The 20,696-nt window shown below is 43.0% G+C and overlaps 2 protein-coding genes across 4 annotated transcripts in view; one reads left to right on the forward strand and one right to left on the reverse strand.

The window, feature by feature from the left end:
* Positions 1–2,033, forward strand: part of LOC146869109 (uncharacterized) — a 75,556-nt gene extending 73,523 nt beyond the window's left edge. The window contains exon 5 of the mRNA XM_085653390.1: positions 1,829–2,033. Coding sequence (XP_085509516.1) covers positions 1,829–1,861 — 33 coding nt within the window. The 3' untranslated portion in view covers positions 1,862–2,033. The remainder of the gene's footprint in view (positions 1–1,828) is intronic.
* A 1,546-nt stretch (positions 2,034–3,579) lies between these two features.
* The window catches only part of LOC146869110 (uncharacterized), a 71,011-nt gene continuing 53,894 nt past the window's right edge, over positions 3,580–20,696 (reverse strand). The window contains exons 3-5 of one of the 3 annotated variants that reach the window (XM_085610766.1): positions 17,376–17,480; positions 11,585–11,640; positions 3,580–4,635 (exon numbers count right to left, since the gene is read on the reverse strand). In XM_085610766.1, coding sequence (XP_085466892.1) covers positions 4,390–4,635; positions 11,585–11,640; positions 17,376–17,480 — 407 coding nt within the window. In that variant the 3' untranslated portion in view covers positions 3,580–4,389. The remainder of the gene's footprint in view (positions 4,636–11,584; positions 11,641–17,375; positions 17,481–20,696) is intronic. The other 2 variants (XM_085611608.1, XR_014963174.1) reach the window with 2 other exon arrangements.

Here is a 20,696-nt window from a genome sequence, read left to right on the forward strand (position 1 = left end):
ATAACTATGTACAAGGGTCATTCATTCGGTCATCCTAAGTCCGACATGACACAGCAAGGTAGAACCCCTGAGGGTACCACTTTAGGTATATAAACACCATATCTTGCTGAGGTAGTCAGTGGAGAAAAGGACCTCCATGCTGACACATTGGCGTGAGACGCTGAGGTTCCTGCATTTAGTCACTCCAGCTCTCAGTGGTCTGACATCCCCTGTGGGGTGTCCATCTCGAGACCGAGACAGGGTCCCACAGTCTCTCACTTCAGGTAATGGGGTTGACTTCATCCTAGAGGGATTCTTGGCTTTACACCTACATACATACTAGGTACACTTAGGTACATCTAGTTAGGGTCGCATCGTAGGAGTACGCATTTATTACTGTCATGTATTTCATATACTTGCCTGTATTCATTGTTTTAGCACGATGGTAGAAATCTACCATCCTTTTACTCTGTTAGTGCTTCTAACCATTTACATCTGTTTCTGTCTAATGGTTGTTTCAGCACACCTATTTTATACTAGAATGACGCTGGTTCAATAAGCGCTTATCGAAAAACGTCTCCGCTGTTTATTCTGTGAATCTCTCTGAGACAAAGTGAGCACGAGTGACAGCGCGGAAAGTACTGCACGGTTTCCACGATCCTGAGGGATCAGCATTGTCATGTGTGATAGTTGCAAAGAACTATTCTCTCCTTGGTAAGAGGAGTTTCTAGTGGCACTGTGAGCGAGCTGGTACAACAGGCGAACATACACGATGTGGGTGTCTAGAATCAGTCCGGACACCAAGCCTCCAGTGTATGGTGTCTAAACGCGCAGATCCTATATAGGTTTATAGGAACTACACGACAGCGGTACAAACAGCAACCGCGGTTCCTGTTCATCCGCACCAGGGACAGCCAGGACCACTCTGCACCGGGGCCATATGAGCCAGGTAAAAATCAATTGACTGTCCGAGCCTGTTCTTGGAACCCGTCTCACCTCGACACCCAGTGGCTTCCGCTGCACTCGACCTGCAAGTGACTGTTACATTTTGCAATAGTCAAAGGCACTGATTTATTTTTCCTTTAAAAATCCATAACTTTTGTTATGCTCATCTGGATTGGGTTCATTTTGGTGTCTAAATTTATATCAAAATCAGCTTTCTTTTTTATAAATTGGTTTTGGATTTCTTTCAAGTCGTGTCAATTACTTATCGTCCATGTTGGTTTACTGAAATATTCCTCTGGTAAAGCCTGACTGCTCTGTGACCCACTAACAGGACTGCGTTAGGGATTTATTTGTGTGACTCCAAAGGACCTATTTGGAGTATTTGGGGTGCCGTGAGAGTATTGCATAGTGAATCTTAATCAGCCTCGCTGCATAATATTCCACTTTCCTACAGTGTCCCTCTCAGTGGCATCAGTTATCCTAATAATAATTGGTACTGCTTCAATTTTGACATTTGTCAGAACACTGGGAAGGGACTTAGAAACAACAAGGCTGGCGAATGGGATAGAGGGAAGGGGTACCAGAGCCTGCTGCACTGGGCATGTCTGGACGCTTGGCATGAGTCCCAGAGCTGCCAAAGCCACTATGTGGCCTCATAATATCAGATTATGAAATTGTCCATTTCTGGATTGCTCTTTCCAAAAGTATGTTGCACACTTACAATGGGAATATGAAAATTAACATGATTATTCATCAAAATGTTTTCAGGAAAAAGGATTCAACTGGTTAAAACTGATTCAGGTGATGGGGCAATTGTCAATTGTGAGCACCTGCTCTGCATGTCCATCCAAAGCTGCACAATGAAGTATTCTGTCTAATTTATAAATTGTGATTCTTTTTTCAGGTAAAAAGCCATCGTGAGAACAGCAATTTGTAGAGGCATTGCACATGTTCACTATATTGAGATGTACCTCAGCTGGAAGATCGGAATGTGCGGCACCAAACTTGGAAATCCCTGGGGCATTTTCTCATCGAGTGCCTGATCATTTGCAAATGTGCAGTGTTGGGCCTAGAAGTATTAAGCTGTTATTAATTAAAAATACTTTGTAATCCAGGTGTCAGAGTTAAACCTTTGAGTTGGACTGTTTGACTGTATTGCAGAAAAATCCTAAGAGAGGCATTTACACATTGTCCATGAGGAGGGCGGATGTCATAGCCTCTCTCTCTCTCTGGTGGGGGGCCGGCCAACACTATTTAGAGATCCCCACTTGCATGGTAGTGATTTTCCGTGGTCTCAGGGGAGCCGCCGCTGTGACTGCCCCCATCACACCACTGCAAGCTTGATAATCAATCAATCAGTATTTGAAAAATGCTGCTAATCCCCTGTGAGGATATCCAGGCTCCGGGTTACTGGACTCAGTCGAAAAGCCAGGTCCTGTGTCTCGTTCAGTGATTGTGATGTCTGGAGGGGGAGGGCGTTCCAGGACTTATCGTCAAGGTAGGTGAAGGAACGGCCTCCGCTGTGGCTTTTGCAGGTGCGTGGTGTCAATGCGAGAGAGAAGGAGGAGGAGCAAAGGTCTCTGGATGGTTGGTGGAAGTTCAGGCGGTGGGTCATGTGTGCTGGCCCTTGGTTGTGGAGGGCTTTGTGTGCGTGCATCAATATCTTGAATTGGAATCTTTTCTGGACGGGGAGCCAGTGGAGGTTCTTAAGGTGTGAGGTGAAGTGGGTCTGTTTGAGAAGGTCGAGGATGAGTCTGACCACTGGGTTCTGTATTATCTAGAGTGCTCTCATGGGTTCGGTGTTTGTTGATGTGCACAGTGCATTGCTGTAGTCCAGCTGGCTGGTGACGAGGGCTTGAGTGACGGCTTTTCTCGCGCTGATTGGGAGCCATTTGAAGATGTTTTAGTGCCATCCATGTTGAGCTAGTGAGGGATAAAGTATTTTGCCAATTCTACAGCATAGTTTTTAAACATAGGAACAGCCCAGTGCCATCCACGCCGACCTGTAAAAGGACAAAATCCTTTTGCCACTCCAGGCACAGTCTTACAGCTTTGGATTGATAAAATACTATCCAAGCCAACCCTGAAATGGACCACAGCAGCCCCTGACGTGTTTTGCTATCATTATATCTCTTTGTTGTGTTTTAGATTTGGCCGGAAACCGGGGAGCACCCTTTATAGGTAAAACAAAATAGCCCTTTCAGGCTTAGAGTGCTGCATAAATTATGCAAAAAAGAACCAGGGAACTCTGGGTAGTTCCCAAGTTTAGGTGGAGAGCAGCATCTGCACAGAGCACCTTACAACACCAGCGACACTTTACAGCATAGTCTTTAAGCATAAGATCAGCACAGTGTCACCCACACCGAGGTGTAAAATGACAAAAGCCTTGGGAACTACCCAGAGCTCCCTGCTTCCACGTACTGTTTTGACTTATACTGGGTTCTCCCTTGTGTCTGGACAAAGCTAAATCTTTCTGAGGAGCTGTAATGATAGCGAAACACGTATATTCATGCCCTGCGTATTACATGTATGCATATTGTGTGTATTGCTGAAATAACCATCAACCTTTTGTAGAGGTCGGACAAAATAAGGTATCCATGAATGACAAAGTAAATTCCTGATGATTCAGTAAATCTCATAAACCGGTGTGATTTTCAGAATTCTAATTTAATGTGTTATTTTGCATCAATAATTGATATCTTCATTATTTAATGTTTGTATGTGTTTGCTCTTCTTCAGGCACCCTAACATACAACAAGAAATACGTAGTTCAAATGCACTTACATCTTGACACGCCTGTCAGTATGATGTGCCACTCTGGCGGGCACCTGGCACAAAGCAAGCGCCTACTGTCTATTGTGAAGTTGTATGGCTGTGTGTTTTATGTTCACTTTGCAATACCTCCATAAATGTATTTCAAGAAAAAGCAAAAAGAATAACAGAATAATGACCCGTTCACAAGAGGTGATTGCGGTTTAGCATTCTAGAAATACAAGAATATTTTATTTTTTTCAAAAAGATAGTAACAGTTTACTTCCAGTGCAACTACTCCGCAATGGACATTTTCCATAGAAGATTTAAGAATAAAAGTGTGCAAAACTATTGAAGTTCACTTCCACCAACTAAGGAAAGAGTTGTCAAGTGTTGGTATCTTCATATAGCAGGTCAGAACTGACACAAAATGCACCATTCAGAAGAAACCTACATTTTGATGGAGAATTCACTTACAACTAAGTTTCAGTGAAAAACCTGCTATAAATAAATGCACATGCCGGGAGGTAACTGTTGAAATGAACAAAGTTACAAGTTTCAGTTACTCTCTAATTATAGTACTTATAAAATAAACTGCATAATGTGTCACATTTGTAGGCCTCCTATCTGAGAGTTAACTAAGCAATGTTAACATCAGGTGGTCCATTCTGAGGCAGCGTTCAGGTCAGCACTTGTCCGCTCGTTCTATGACTGTCAGGCTTTCTTCTTGATAACTTGCGCGTAGGTGTCCGATACAACCTGTGCGTCTCTCGCCCCGTGATTGACAGACGCATATGTGACCTCTTCGGACATTGGTGGCTTGCTGGCTGGGGCTTGTTTGCCATCTTTGAAAACAACAGTGCTGTACACGATCGAGTCTCTTGTCACCGCGGAGCCACTCGCATTCTGATATATGTCTCGATCTTCGGTAACGTTTGCCAGATATGAGCTTTCATTACTCTGCAAAATTAAACATATTTAAATTCACTTGAGTCCAAACAGTAACCATTAGCATGTCTCTGTGTTCATGTGATTTTTGTATCTGCATCCCTTAATTGATTAAATGTTTCCATGTCGATAGAGTTAAAGAGCTTTGCATCTCCGATTCTGATATTAATACCTGTCTTTAACCGATATCAATTAAATAATGTTGTAATCACTAAATTGGCACCAAGAAACAAACCATATAATAAATCTTTTTCTCGGTTGATCTGAAACCACAATAAAGGAGGCATTGATACAGGGTAAACACAATGAAATCCGTCAGTTAGACGATCTGCTTTCTTTCCGGAGAGCCATTAAGACTTTTTTGTTTTAGTTGTTCATCTCAGGTTTTCACGTTTCTGTTGTGTTGTGTTTCTCCTTGTCTTTGCGCCGGGACGCTCCTTGGCTGGAGTAGCTGTGCGCATAATAAATCAATATAACATAACATAACATAACATGTGCTATGGTATAAATCCATTAAAAGTCAAAATTTGCCCGGGGGTGTCGGAGGGGTGGTGGGCACATAAACAGAACTCTTGTGCGAAGATAAACAGGAATGAAGACAGTTTATCTTTATTTGTAATCAGGGAAACAACTATGAAGCAGGGAAAGATAATTCACCAACACTTTTATTTAATGCGCAACTAGTGTAATCCATGTCTCCTGGATTCAGCTTCTCTGTATCATTCTCATATTGCAGACAATCAGGACATTTCTAAATAATAACTTTTAAAATAATAATGTTGTTTAAAGCAAATCTTAGGGAAATTTCCTTGAGACGGAAAAGGTTCAGAGAAAAGAATCCAGTTTGGAGAGAATTGGTCAAATTGAGCATAAAAATGGGCCTGCCTGAAAAATTACAAACCAGGCATAAATGACGAGACCAGGGAGGAGGCAGCAGGTCATACGAGACCCAAAAGGGGCCTACAAGAGAACCAACAGAAGGCAGACATCAACAAAGTAGATGAGCCTCTATTTCAGAGAGGAGAAACAGTGCTGAGACTGTCTAACAGCTATACATTGCCTGATCGAAATAGATAAGTGAACTCAAAGCCTCACTGGATGGTGCATCTTACGTTTTACACGAAGGTTCAAGATTTTTACCTGTTTCCCATTCTCCGAAAAACATCTTGGAGGATACATTTCACGAAGATAAATTGGGGAAAACACTGACGTCTGTAAGAGGGGAGACCATGAGAAAAGCCAGCAGCAGGGTGGAGAGATACACAGTATTTCGTGTATGCATAATGTGTGTATTGGAATGATTCGTGATAGAATAGCAACATATGAGGACTGAATTGGTAAATTAGAAAGCAAAAAGAAAGAGGGGACATCACAGCAGAATATCATATTACAAAACATGGAATGTAAATTTAAGGATATAGAGAATAGATCTCACATATCTAATGTTTAACTTGTTGGGCTCGCTGAACATACTAGAAGGGCAAACTGAAGGGGTCAAAATGAGTACATGGATCACTAGCTTTCTGAAAGAAGTGCTGCAGATTGATAAGTCTGACCCGAAGCTGCTCTCGATTGCCTGGGCACACAGAATTCCCAACTGCAAAACGTAAACAAGATATGACCCTAAAAAAGGTAATTTTTGCCAAGGGTTTTGATTAAGAAAAAAAGCTGTCTATAGCGCTGACAAAAAAAAGTAAACAACTAAGGGCTTTTGATTTGCAGTGTTCCTGGAGTACTCTTTTAATACTGCCAGGCATTTGAAAATATTGATAATCCTCCATTCTTCCACACCAAAGGGACATGAACAGGGTGGAGAGTTTGAACCAAAACATAATCTCCACAGGGGAGATGGAGAACTGGGGACAGGGAAGAAGAGGAGCACAGGAGTCTTGGCTCATCTCCCGCGGGCCTTGTACAATAGACGACATCCTTCAGTATGACAGACTCATATGGTGGTTTATCTGTGGTTAATACACAACGGAAATATAAGTGAATATAGGCCTTGGTCACAAATGCATAAACCTCATTACATACGAGTAATGTTGTATCTGATAGTACGATGACGGTGGCCCTTAGTTACCACAGGAGGTAGACTTGTTAAACCAGTCAGGAGCTGGAGCACCATGAAGTGAAAGCAGAGGAACTGCTAGCCATTGAATTCTTGTAAGAAGATTTGTTAGACAATCATAAGTAGCAAAGTTGAGGATACAGGGTCAACAGGGATAAAGGGAAGGATCCAGAGAGGTGGAAAACGGAAAAGCATCAGTAGGCCAGGGACAGAAACAGTAAACAAACTAATGCCAGCAGGAACTATACAACCAAGAAAGTTCCACGGCAACATGGTGCAGGTGCTGACACTTGTGATGCTGCCCTGAGGTGTAGGCCTTGTAATTCCACTATTCTGATTGGCTTGACTCTCCTTCTGCCATTTAAGGCCCTCCTTCTACTCAGCCCCAGCCCCCAAAGACTGGCATTCCACGCTCACAGGTCTTCAGCTGCTCTGTTGTATCTGTGTGAGCTTTATCTTTGATTGGGATTTTCTTTAGCCCTTAAGCTTTCTGTGTCGAATCCTGAATTTGTTTTGTAGATATTTACTGCTGACATAAGCATTAAAATGCTAAATAATACCAATATTATTGCTCTTATTCTGTTATGTTCCTCACATTGTTCTGAGATTAACACAATAACATACCATCCTTAATATGATACATCTAACTTTTAGTGAGAAAATGTTGTCCACAAGTTCATGACGTGTGTCATTCTCGTAATTTGGCTTTCATCATTTTCATCCAGAACACTGAAGTGAATCATTGGACGCTCCTTTTGTACGCTGAATGCCAAACATTGGGACTCTCTTTCCATCTATCTTCGGATGGTTGACAAACATCACCAATGTTGAAAATTGCTAAAAACTATTCTTTTTGCATAAGTTGTATTCCGTGTTTTAAACTCAACCTCAGTTTCAATGTTCTCTTCAGCGCCAGGATATGCTTCTGGGTGACCGTTAAGCTTTATAAAATATAACATTGATTTTTTCTATAACTACTGTTATGGATGTGTAACATGAGCACCACTTTAATATCATAATACATACTGGAGTTAGGTGTTTGCAGGAAGGAATCTAAATTACAGAAAAAAGGCCTAAGCATAAGAAACCTCTCGAAGACAAGATGGAGATGTCCAAGTCTTGGTTCCAGAAGACCAAGCAGAAAAGTAAGGGTAAAACTCAAACAGAAGAGAAATCAAAATGAAACTGAATTCAAGGACAAAAATGGGAAAGGCACTCCACCCATGGAAAAACAGACTTCAAATGCATTAATAAACTTCAACTGCATTCTGATGCAGTACATGGACCTCCTGGATACCCTTTAAAGGTAAAAGACAAAAAGAGGAAATGGCACAGGCACAGGAAATATGGTAGACATCATGACTTATGGAAAACAGTAGGAAATCCATCAAGTCGCCATCTTGATTGAGAATAAAACAAAGAGCAAATTCTTGGCCTGATAACAGTAGATGCTCTAAAGCAAATAGTGCAACATCCTTGGCTTTTTTCTTGGGGTGGGAGATTGTTGAAGTGCTGCCTAGCGAACGTTGTCACTGTAGTGAACCATTGGAGTCATGAGACCGCCAGCAGATAGACCATGCCTCTCTCCAGCAGAGGGAAGGCCACCCCCCACTCTCCCTTTTGGTCATAACAGTGGGAATCCAGTGTCTCCTACACATCATGTGGCCGTTCTGAAACACCATACCTTCCCATGTCTGGGGAGCAAAAGTAATCCTTCTATTCTTTGCAACCTATAGGTGAACCCACCATCATCTCCCAGCCTGAGGACACAACAATCAGTTGGAGAAAGAGGGCCAGAGAGAGGAGGACCAGGAGGGTCATGAGAGAGAGGAGGAGGAGGATAGAGAATAGGAAGAGAATGAGAACCAACAGGAGATCCAGGTTCACCAGCACAACCAAGAACATAGGAGGACCAGGAGCAGGAAGACAAAGAAGATTAGTTTCAGAAGGACAACGGCCAGAAGGACCAGAAGGAGGAGGACCAGGGCCTGGTGGACCAGAGAGAGGTCATTGAGGGCCGGGGTCAAATCCCCAAGCTTGAATTCAGTGGGGCCAGCCGGGCCTGCAGCAAAGAGACTAAGACATCCAGGAAAATGGATATGACCAGAAGTACTAAGGATTAACAAGAACAGGACCAGGAAGACCAAGAGGATGAGGACAAACATGACCAAGAGGATAAGAGGACCAAGAGACCAGCAGACGAGCAGGAGGTAGAGGACTAGGAAAATGGATAGTGGGGCCTAGAGATGTAAGAACCAGGAGTGCAAACAGAAGAACCACGATGATGAGGAATTAGACTGGGAGGAGAAGAAAAGGGGGAGGAGGAGCACAAGAACCATGAGGACAAAGATCAGTAGGATCCGACCTGAAGGACCATAGACAGGACCAGCACATGGAGGAGGATCGGGGGACTAGGTCAAAAAGATAAGGACATTCTAACACCAAGTAAAAAGAAATGACAAAATGAAGGGGGAGGGGTAGGAAAATACTTGAAGGACGGCACTAGACGGAAAAGGAGGAGGAGAAGCAGGAGATAGATGATGATGAGGAGGATAAGGACCAAGAGGGTAAGAAAGGATTATGAAGATGGTGACCAGGAGGAGAAGAAAAATGAGCAGGAGGAGGAAGACTAGGGGATGATAATAAAGAGGACGAGGATGTTAAAATTAAATTTGGGGTATATCGTGCTTATTGCTGGTGACTTTCGGCATCTGCTTCATTTAGGACTGAAGGAGCAAAAACATTTTGCACAAGATTGAACAATATGTTGAAATTGAGAAGCAAAGATTACAATCAGTAATTTGTATTTCAATGCCAACGACATAACCACAGTCCCTGATGTTCCACAAAGATGCACTTCTTTTTGTGGGCTTTAATGCATCCTTCTAGGCTGTTTTATATTGTTTTCAATAAAAGTGTTCTTTTTATGTTGGACGTTCTTATCCCATTTCAGTGTCACTTTCTTTGATGGCTGCAAAAGTCATGTGACATCAATCCCTGCCTTCCAGTGGTGTTTCTTACCAACCCAGTGCCTTGATGAAAACAGTTAACCTATCCTCCTCTCGAAAAGGTTGAACACCACTCTTCTAACCATTTGTTCATCTGCATTTTTCATTGTTCTTCTAGTCAGTGAAATGTGGAGTTAACCACACAGATGGAATAAAAGTGGTCTTGAACTCCCATAGCAACCATGGAGACATGTGCCCGCATACGCGCCGACCCCCCCCCCAGCCCCCGTATGTACGCGCCGACCCCCCCCGTGTATGTACACCCGTGTACGTTCGAGTCGTACCCCCACCCGTGTATGTACACCCTTGTACGTGTCGAACCCCCCGTGTATGTACACCCTTGTACGTGTCGAACCCCCGTGTATGTACACCCTTGTACGTGTTGAACCCCCGTGTATGTACACCCTTGTACGTGTCGAACCCCCCGTGTATGTACACCCGTTTACGTTCGAGTCGTACCCCCACCCGTGTATGTACACCCGTTTACGTTTGAGTCATACCCCCACCCGTGTATGTACACCCGTTTACGTTCGAGTCGTACCCCCACCCGTGTATGTACGGTGCGTACTCCCAGCGCTACGCGCTGGGGGTACGCACCGTACATAAACGGGTGGGGGTACGACTCAAACGTACATGGGTGTACATACACGGGGGGTTCGACACGTACAAGGGTGTACATACACGGGTGGGGGTACGACTCGAACGTACACGGGTGTACATACACGAGGGGGTTCGACACGTACAAGGGTGTACATACACGGGGGGGTTCGACACGTACAAGGGTGTACATACACGGGTGGGGGTACGACTCGAACGTACACGGGTGTACATACATGGGGGGTCGGCACGTACATACGGGGTTGGGGGGGGTCGGCACGTACATACGGGGGCTAGGGGGGGTCGGCGCGTACATATGGGGGCTGGGGGGGGTCGGCGCGTACATACGGGGGCGGGGGGGGTACGGCGCGTACCGGGCCACCTACTCTGGTCGTTTCGCAACGTACTTCGCTTTTCCGGCACTTTTTGGGTGCCGTGAAAATATTGCCGTCCGGACTGCTGTCGGTTCGTATCATGGTTCCTGGGTCGTGAAACGCTGTCTGAAAGCGTCCCGACGTCACGTCACATCATTCCCGGATTACATTCGTATGTATATTTTCGTCGGTCGGTGTTTTTTACGATTCGAACGGAAAAGGTGTTTCCGGGCGAATCGTAATTCCATGTTTGTAAAGTTTTACGACCGGATACGAGTCGGACGGAGAAAACGCTCCAACCGACGGTTCGTACCCGGTTTTTACCGGATCGTAATCGGCACCTGTGTGTTACTGAGTATTATATCACATGCCATACGGGGTCCTCTTCGGGTGTTTGATGGACTGCTGAGAAGAAACGTGTGAGCATCTTTACTTTTTGTAGTTTCCATTCATGTTCTAAAAGCAAGTGAAATTGGACTGTTTTGCTACACCCTGTCTGCTTCTGAGTTAGTCAGTTTGTCAATGAGTTAGTCAGTAAATGATCAAGTGAGATATTTGTATTTGTGCACAGAAGCGAGTGAATCTCCTCTTAACACTGATGTAAAATACTTTTAGCAGACTTGGGGCTTTTGTTTGAGTTTGGCGGAGGGTTACTCTGTCACAAACATGAAGATATCCCGTCCACCTTATTGCAAGTGCATTATAGCCTATAGAAATTTTTTATAAGGTAGATAGGATGACTGTAAGGTTTGGAATAGAGTGACCCCTCGCTAAACTCTAACTCAGTCCCATAATGTCAGAGCCGCCATTTTAACTGAACAGCAAATCATCTGTGTTATATGTTGCCGCTGTCTGCGGTGCTTTTCCACAGTAACACAAAGACCCCACCTTCAAGTCATCGCATACAGACGTACCCTCTGGGCAGCATTAATAGATGGCAGCTCATATGCACTTCCATTCATTTTCTTTCCTGGAGAAATACAAATATCAGATAGAAAGATGTCAGGCCAAACGGATTTCACAATGCATTTACTGTTTGCAAAGACAACTAGAAGCAGGAGAGTAAGGTTTATGTAAGGTAGGCTGATGAGACCAATGAAATAGGATAACTCCACAGAGCCAAGGACTTCTGGTGCAAAAGTAGTTTCATCCTCAATCCAGCCCTCGCGATCCAGGTAATGAATGACTGACGATCCTTACCCACACTCTCTGATCTCCTGCCCGTCTTCCATCCCATGCTCCAGTTCCCTCAAACAACAACAGGGGAATGACAAGTGCATTGTACCAGTTTACAAGGAAGCATCATTTGATATGTGCATAATATGATAACAACACAGGCACACCATGGCAACGTTGCGCTCACGATCTACCCACAGAAGTTGCATTATTTCTAAGAAACACAAGCTTGGCATGATCAATGTCATGCTCACGCATTCACGCTGCTATGCTATAGTTCACATACAAAGCTGTTTGAAAGCATGGTAGTGCCAAGACAGAAATCCTAAACCCACAGATGCATTGAACCAATGCCAGAGAGCTGAGCCAAGCTCCTCTCACCAAAACTACTAAAACAGAGGGCTGATTTAGACTTTGGAGGATAGGGTACTTTATCGCAATGGAGTACCCGCTTTGCCAAACTCAAGTTTTGTCCGCTCGCCGTAGAGGCTGATGGACCTCCAGTATGTGGCTGTAAGAGCTTACCTAAGCTCAGTTGCCGGCATGGTTCTCCGATGAAGTATGGTAACAAATAACTTCATCCTCCCTATTTAGCGTGGAAGGTGTTATGTGTTTTTTGCTGCCTGTCACTACCAGATACGACCTGGCAATGAGGGAAGGCAAACGAAAGTAATGACCCCAGCACCATGGGAGGAAACTCCCATGGTGCGGGGGGGGGTATTTGTTTTACCCTTTTTTAATACCTTCTGCTTTGGGAGCTTGTTATTGAAAAATGTAGAGTTTTGTCAAAGTTTGATGGAGGGCTATCCTTTTTGATCGAGCACTCCATCAAACCTTAATTAATAGTGACAGGAATTGGCATGGTGATGGTGCCTGTCAATGTGAAGCGTGTCTTGAGTGCTGATGGGTAACTCTAGATTTGGTGGGCAGCGATCCCTCGGGATGGTGTAGATAATGTTCCCCGCGGTGCAGAGCAGGAATATCGACAGAGAAATATCGTGGGACATTAATATCGCCGCAAAAATATCGTGTGGAAGAAATATCGACAACAAATATATAGTTGACAAGAATATCGACTGACAGGTAAGTAATATCGATTACATAATATCGATGTAATAAATATCGTTTACAAAAATATAGTTGATAAAAATGTCGAATTATTAATAATGTTATGTATTTTAGTGTGTTTAATGAGAATTGTTTGTCATTTTATTATATGTTTTAGAATTTTACTACTTATTAATTTATTTTAAGTTTAGTTCTGTGTTTTTAGTTCCGCAGCGGGTTATGGGTTTATAGGGGAATAGGGTGGGAAGTAATTTAATTATATAGATTTAAATATTAACTTATAGTAGTTCATTTTGTTTTTTTAAATTTGAATTTTGCGTTTTTAGTTCCGTAGCGGGTTGTGGGTTTATAGGGGAATAGGGTGGGAAGTAATTTAATTATATAAAATGTATTGAATAATTAATGTGTTAATTGATTAATTAATAATAGTATAATAATTAGTTGTTAATTTCAATTAGTCAATTAATAATTAATTATGTTAATTGTTTAATTAATTTTAGGTGTGTGTTGTGGTGTTTATATGCGTAAATGGTGTGAAGGGTGGTAAGCAATTTTTTGGGGGGATGAATTATTAAATATTTTTAAATTCATTACCATTAATTAATTCGTAATTATTAATTGTAATTGTGTAATTAATTTTAGATGTGTGTGGTGGTGATTATATGTGTAAATGGTGTGAAAGGTGGTAATTAATTATTTTTTTATTGTTTAATTAATAAATAATAATAAATTAATCTCAATTAAGTAATTAGTAATTATTAAATTTAATTGTGTAATTAATTGTAGGTGTGTCTTATGGATATTATAGTGTTAAATAATGTGTAATCAATTATTTTGAATTATCTTTGTTAATAATATATTTAACTGTATATATTAATTATGTTAATATTGGAAATTAAATTTAATAAAAATGTTGATGGTTTTGTTTTTTATTGTTTTGGGATCCATCACTGTCCCTACTGTTGCACTCACTGGAGTGGGAATAGTAAATTTTACCCCTCCGCTATCCAGCGCTTTCCCTACTGTTGCACTCATTGGAGTGGGAATAGTAATTTTTACCCCTACGCTATACAGCGCTTTCCCTACTATTGCACTCACTGGAGTCACACTAATGGAACATATACCCAAGTGTGACCAATACACAACACTCTTCTCCGACACTGAAACAAGGACTGTTCTGGACTATTATTTCTTAGAAATGGACACATTGTCACCACCTCTTCATGGAACAGTCCAATACAAGGACAGAAGTCCCATGTTGATAAAAGAGGGCACCTCTTCATGTCACAGAACCATTTGAGACCTTGACATTACTAGAAACTGGCCTGGGCTGCAGGCGGCAGTGCGCCTGCTAGATGAGCTGGGTTGGTAAAAAGTTTCATTGCACTTGTGTCATTCTGGCCAGGGGTGCATACCTGTATGCCATGCAGAACAAATTCCCTTCACAACAAATTCTCTTCAACCGAACCATCCCTTGGTCTCAGGGACATCTGATCTAACTTCAGAGTGTTGTATTGCCGTCCATCATGGAATTATTCTGATCTATTCTACTGATTTTGTAGGAAGTCCCTGGTGTCACTGACACCCTGGCAATTTTCTTTATAGAAACTTTGGTATTGGCTTGTATGAGGACCAGGAACAGAAGGTAGGCCTTTAAAAGCTTGGTGGACAATTGCTTCTAAGTTCTCAGCAGGTCCCTGAAATGACTCCACTTTAATTACTGGAAGGTTCACAGGATCCTACACAGTGTATCAGCTGGCTAAGTTTTAATATCTTAGTGTTTTGGGTCTACATGCCAAGACCCATCTTTTCTCTGATTACATGGAGCTGTGATTGCACAAACAGTCCACTGTGCATCCCCTCAGTGGTATATTGCCTACTATGCCTCCAATGTGTGAGAAGGACCTCAAAATACTCCTGAGGGGAGGGATGACCCTAACAGACCAGCTCCCTCAGTTTTACAAGGACCTGAATGGACACAAGGCTAGGATGGACAATCATGACGCCTTATTGAACCTCTGGTGGGAAGAATCCCTTAGACTCTTTCATGGAGCCCGTCTTTACTAGGCATGTGAGTGAGCAAAATGGTCCAAAAGACGGAGAGGCGTTCCAGAGCAAGATCTGCAGTTTTTATCGGCAGTAAGTGGGTGGCATGATAGGAGCTAATAATCATAATTGATAATTAATGGTCACTGGGGGAGAGGCAGGGGAGCACACACATCTAAATGTGGTCCCTTCACTGAGACTTTGACCCATGAGTAGCTGCGACATGTGTTTGCGCTTCCCAGGTAGGAATCATTCAAATAGCTTGACACGTAGGTGGGCACGAGGGGAAACCAATCTCACACCTGCCCACACAAGCTGGGTCTCAAAACTTACCGTTCACTACTAGAATGATTATCATATACGCACCGAGCAATTAAGGAGGAGCAGGATGAAACATATCCAGAAGATCTACCCTGCAGTTCACACATGTAGTAATTCATAGTTATTTGTAAGGTTCAAGAGACGAGCGGTTGACCCCCTTGCAACCAACATTCACACCAAGAGTACTGTAGTGCCTGAGTATAAGTAACAACTCATGTGCAGCAAACAAATTCATAAAAGGTGTTCCCCGGTCACGTCACAGCGCCCATTACCCTCCTCCATTCCATCCCGCATCCGTGTGGTGTCCTAGCCTCACACAGGTGGCGGCTAGGAAGAGGAGTGTGTAGTAGGGCGCTATCCCTGCTGTATTCTGAATGCTCCAGGTCATGATTAGCTCTCTTTGGGTTTGGGTGGATGACCTGGCATGGGGCAAATGACAGATCGTGAGCGCTACCATCTCTGTCTACAGGTCTGGTAGGCATGAGGGCACTCATCCTGAAGAGGTGGTTCCATCATCATCCCCCTCACTCAGTTCAGTTACAAAACTTCTTATTTTGGTAAAATACCATAAAATAGACACACAAATACGTTAAAATATAAGGACTTAAGAACCAAAAGACAATGTGATCCTTATTTAAGTAAAGGGAATAAATAAATAATTAAAAACAGAATGCTCAGTTTCCTAATATAAATACAATACGATTTAAAATCAATCATTATCCGACATGGATGAACAGGGCACTGATTTACATACTCCTGGAAGCTACTTCATATTTCTTCCTAGCATACCACATACTCAATGTAAATCCGGAAACGGCGAACGCCATAGGGGGCGTCAAATCAGTCTGCATAATACTACATGCCTCCAGACGTCCAGTAACTCCTAAACGTCTACATACAGGAATTATCCACCTAGTCCTAGCCCTAGCCCTGCTATAGGTTGGACAGAAAGACAGCATATGGGCTAAGGTTTCCTTTTCATGTCCGCAAGGTGAGCATCCCATTGCAGCTAAATCTTGAGGTGAATGTGCAAAGTGGCAAGGTACCATATCGAAAGCGCATTTAAAGTTTCCTCACCAGGATCGGCTCAATATCATCTATGAAGGGTTCTTTGATATAAGTATCCGCTATCGTTCTAAAAGCACCTGTTAAAATACCCAATGTCAATGAAGTTAAGAGCTTATTCACCCTATGTGATCTAAACCTGGTTTTTCGTTTCTTAGCTGAGCTTGTGCAATTGCTGGTCCCTGGATCTCCCTACACATTGGGTAAGTCCATTTCAATAAATGTATCTCTGTCCACGGGAGATCAGCAGCCACAGGATATCGAAGAATCTCCTCAAGACCATCACGATCGACTATCAATTCAGGGGCAGCCTATAGTCTTCTCCAAAATGTTAAAGGTCTAACCTCTGCTTCTTCCGTGATTGGTCCGAGGCCGGCATCCATTCTTAGGGGAATCAGAGGGGTTCTCCCTTTCTGATTGTATCAACTAGCTCCATTGAATCAACTAGCTCCATTGAATCAACTAGCTCCATTGAATCAACTAGCTCCATTGTATCAACTAGCTCCATTGAATCAACTCGCAACTCAGGAAGGGTTGGGGTTTCCAGATGGAGATAGAGTGAGTGTAGAGTTATTACCTCATTAGCATGAGTAAGCGACTAGGGTATTCCAGAGTGAAGACAGGTGTAATTATGTGCACCCTGCATTTGCTCAGGGTCCTGTCATCTGCTTGGAGACAAATGTCTGGGCTGCAACCTCGACCTCCTGGCTGCACAGTCAACAGGTAAGGCAGGTATTAAGGCACACTTCCTCCCTCTTACCCCTTCCCACACACCAACAAAGCATTTCTTGTATGCAGCTACTTAACACATAATAGATAACAAACCACAAATCGAAAATATAATTTTTTTGATTACGTATTAATTTCTACCTTTTTAGGAGTAAATTACTCTATTTCTTATCAAGGCCGGAGGAGCTTCAACCCCAAGCGGCCTTGGTATTCGATCACCGATCCTTGATAGCCCCGCCAGAGCAGAGCGCTCATTTTTATACTTTCTAAGCACTGAAGTTATGATAGAAAAAGGCTCACCGTGGGGGCTCCTCCTCCTCCTCACATTACATAGACAAAGGGCTAAACTTAACCAGCACACGAACACCACTCCAGCTGTGATAACAACAACAATGTGGCATCTTTCTGGAAAACAAGGAATCACATTGTTATTAAAGAGCAAAAATGGTCCCTAGAAAGCAAAGTTTACAGCAGTAAAAGAGTGAGTGCTAACATCACAACACCCTCAATTTAAGAAAGTCTTGAAGAGATGTCTGATAAGCACCACCCTGCCACGAAGGGAGCACCAAGGGGCAGAACCACCAATGGTTTCAGGCTGGCATTATTGCATGTCTGGTGATAAGCAGGGTAATAAGGCAACTATCTTTTACCACCATATTATGAAAGCAGGCTTGTTGAGTTCGTAAATTGTGGTAATATTTGTGTATATTCAAGAGGACCGCTGGGGGTGGAGGTAAAACAACACAACTACACCATATGACAATCATACAGCACAATAGCAGCAAATTTAGCACAAAAAATTAATGCAACAATAAGACAGCAACAAATATACAACACACCAGAATACAATACACCAAGAGAATGAAACTAAATAACAAAACAACGACATCATAAAACATGACACAATAATACAACATACCAATATGAATGCAAAATAAAATAAAATCACAACACAAATTCATGAATTTGTTGTGTTGCATTTTGTGTTCTGTTTTGGTGAGGCGCTGTTTGTTTTTGTTCTACTTTCTTCTGTTTTGTTGTGTTGCATTTTGTGTTCTGTTTTTGTTCTACTTTCTTCTGTTTTGTTGTGTTGTGATGCTTTGCTGCACCTGGTTGTGCTGTTGTAATAGTATGATACGGTGTTAATGTTGTGTAGTGTATTAGTGTCTTTCTTTTGTTGCTGTTTTAAGATATCTTCTTATTCTGTTTCTTAATTGTGTAACTGTTATTTTGTGTTGTGCTATTGCTAGGTTATTTTGTCTCCCTGAGTTGTTGCTGAGTTGTTTTAGGAGTTCCCACATTGATCCAAAGGAATTGAGCCAATGGACCCACACAGCCATTTGCCTCCTAGGGAACGCCTACACAGTCCTCTCGAACGAGAGAAGGAAAAATGTCCTACTCAAAATAGACCCAAAGCTGTTTGAACTGGCCATGAAAGAAGGCGGGGCATCGTCCCAGGGCCTACACTTTGGAGACGACTTCATTAGAGACATGGCAAAGTATTTAGGGGTATTCCGCTCCATCCAAAAGTCCCAGAAGGACATCAAAAGAGTATTTCAGGATAGGGTTTTTGGCAAGGTCAGGAGAACAAGGGGCCGGTTCCTCGGTCGTGGCCAAAGCTCTTCAAGACTCTACATGGGATGCTGCCAACGATTTACGCACCCAAGCTTCGGTTCCCACTCCACCTTCGACCCACAGAAACAAAGAGCTTGTGGTAGAGGATTCAGAGGGGAGAGGTGACAAAGAACACCTTTCACATACCCCATTAAAGGTGGGAGGGAGACTGACCCAATTTTCTGGGAACTGGATTATAGTAACTCAAGACCCTTGAATCTTAGAAACATTAAGGGAATACAAAATCAAATTTATTGCTACACCACTACAGAGAAAAATCTCCTGGGAAATGGTGTTCTCACAGAAAGATACACTTCTAGGATTACAAGAAGTAGAGAACTTACTGACCAAAGGGGCAATTCAAGAGGAGAGGGAATCTGGGTTCATCAGCGGTATCCTTCTGGCAGAAAAGAAGGACAAAGGGTTAAGACCAGTTGTAAACCTGAAAGAGCTTATCGGATGGGTGCCTTACCACACTTAAAAGAAGAAAGAGTACACCTCTTAAGAGACATATTAATGACAGGGGACTGGCTAACCCGTTTGTGTCTCAAAGATGCATACCTGACCATCCCCATTTGGCCAACATATCAAATATTTCTTCAGTTCACCTGGGGGGTGGGGAAGGCTGTAGCAGTTCCGTAGACTCCCCTTTGGTCTCTCCTCAGCCCCTTGGTGCTTCACCAAAGTTCTTTGCCCCATAGCAGGATGGCTCAGAGCAAGAGGACCAAGACTAACACTCCATTTAGACGATATCCCAATAATGGCCCAATCCAGGGAAATGGTGTCACACCGCACAGACCTCACCAGAAACCTATTAGAACAAATTGGGGTCTATCATAAACAAGAAAAAGTCTTGCGTTGTTCCGAGCCAGGAAATGCAGTTCCTGGGCTTTGACACAAACAAAACACAGGCAGAATTAAAATTACCTGGAGAAAAGTTAAGAAAACTCTGTGAAGAACTGAGGAAAATATTAGGGAAGAATGAATTTTAACTAAGAGCCCTAGCAAGGATTCTAGTTCTCCTATGCTCAACGATCCAAGCTATTTACCCAGGCCCCTTATGCTACCCCGCTCTCCAAAGACTCAAAGTATTGAGATTAAGTCAATCCTATTTCCAAATAATATCTCTGGATCCGGACTCAAGGAAGGAAATACTCTGGTGGTTAAAGAATGCAGAAGCATGGAATGGCAGAGCCCTCTTTGTGGAAGAACCGGAGATAGTGATAAAATCAGATGTGAGCCTAGAAGGATGGGGTGCAAGATGTGGCAACTCAGCAGCAGGGGGCCGCTAGACAGAACGAGAGAAGGAGCTGTACATCAACTGGTTGGAGATAGTGGCAGGCTCCTTTGCAATGGTCTGGGGGATTAAGCGAAGTTCTTCTGGGGTTACTGCCTGAACAAAGACATTTCAGTAGTAGCAGAACATATCCCAGGCCTGAGCAAAGGGGGTGCGGATCGGCTTTCCAGGAGTTTCAGAGATTCCAGCCCCTGAAGGTTGGACGAGGGAATCTTTTGCAGTATCCACTCGATATAGGGACCCTTTGGGGTGCATCTCTTTGCAGACAGACTGAACACTCAATTGCCAAAATTCTTCAGCTGAAGGCCGAACCCTCAGGCCTTCGGGGTAGATGACTTTCTTCAAAATTGAATGGGACTAGCACCTTACACTTACCCTCCATTTCTAATGCTATGAAGACTATTGCCACACGTCCACAGGAACGAAGAAGTCACTGTGGTAATGACACCCTTTTGGAGATCCCAGGCATGGTTCCCAATTTACTAGAAATTAGTATAGACCTACCAATCTTAATACCAACATTCAGGGAAATAATCACAGGTCCAGAATGAGAATTACACCCTCTTGTAGAGCAAGGTATTCTGACATTGATGGCCTGAAGGATTTCAGGAGACAGTGGCAGAACCAGGCCTTTCGGCAGATGCGTTCAAACTCATATCGGAGTCATGGGTTTGTTGGTGTCTTCAACAGAATTACAATCCTGTTGCAGC

The sequence above is a fragment of the Triturus cristatus genome, chromosome 1_1, assembly GCF_964204655.1.
Source record: "Triturus cristatus chromosome 1_1, aTriCri1.1, whole genome shotgun sequence".
In the NCBI taxonomy this organism is placed as follows: domain Eukaryota; kingdom Metazoa; phylum Chordata; class Amphibia; order Caudata; family Salamandridae; genus Triturus; species Triturus cristatus.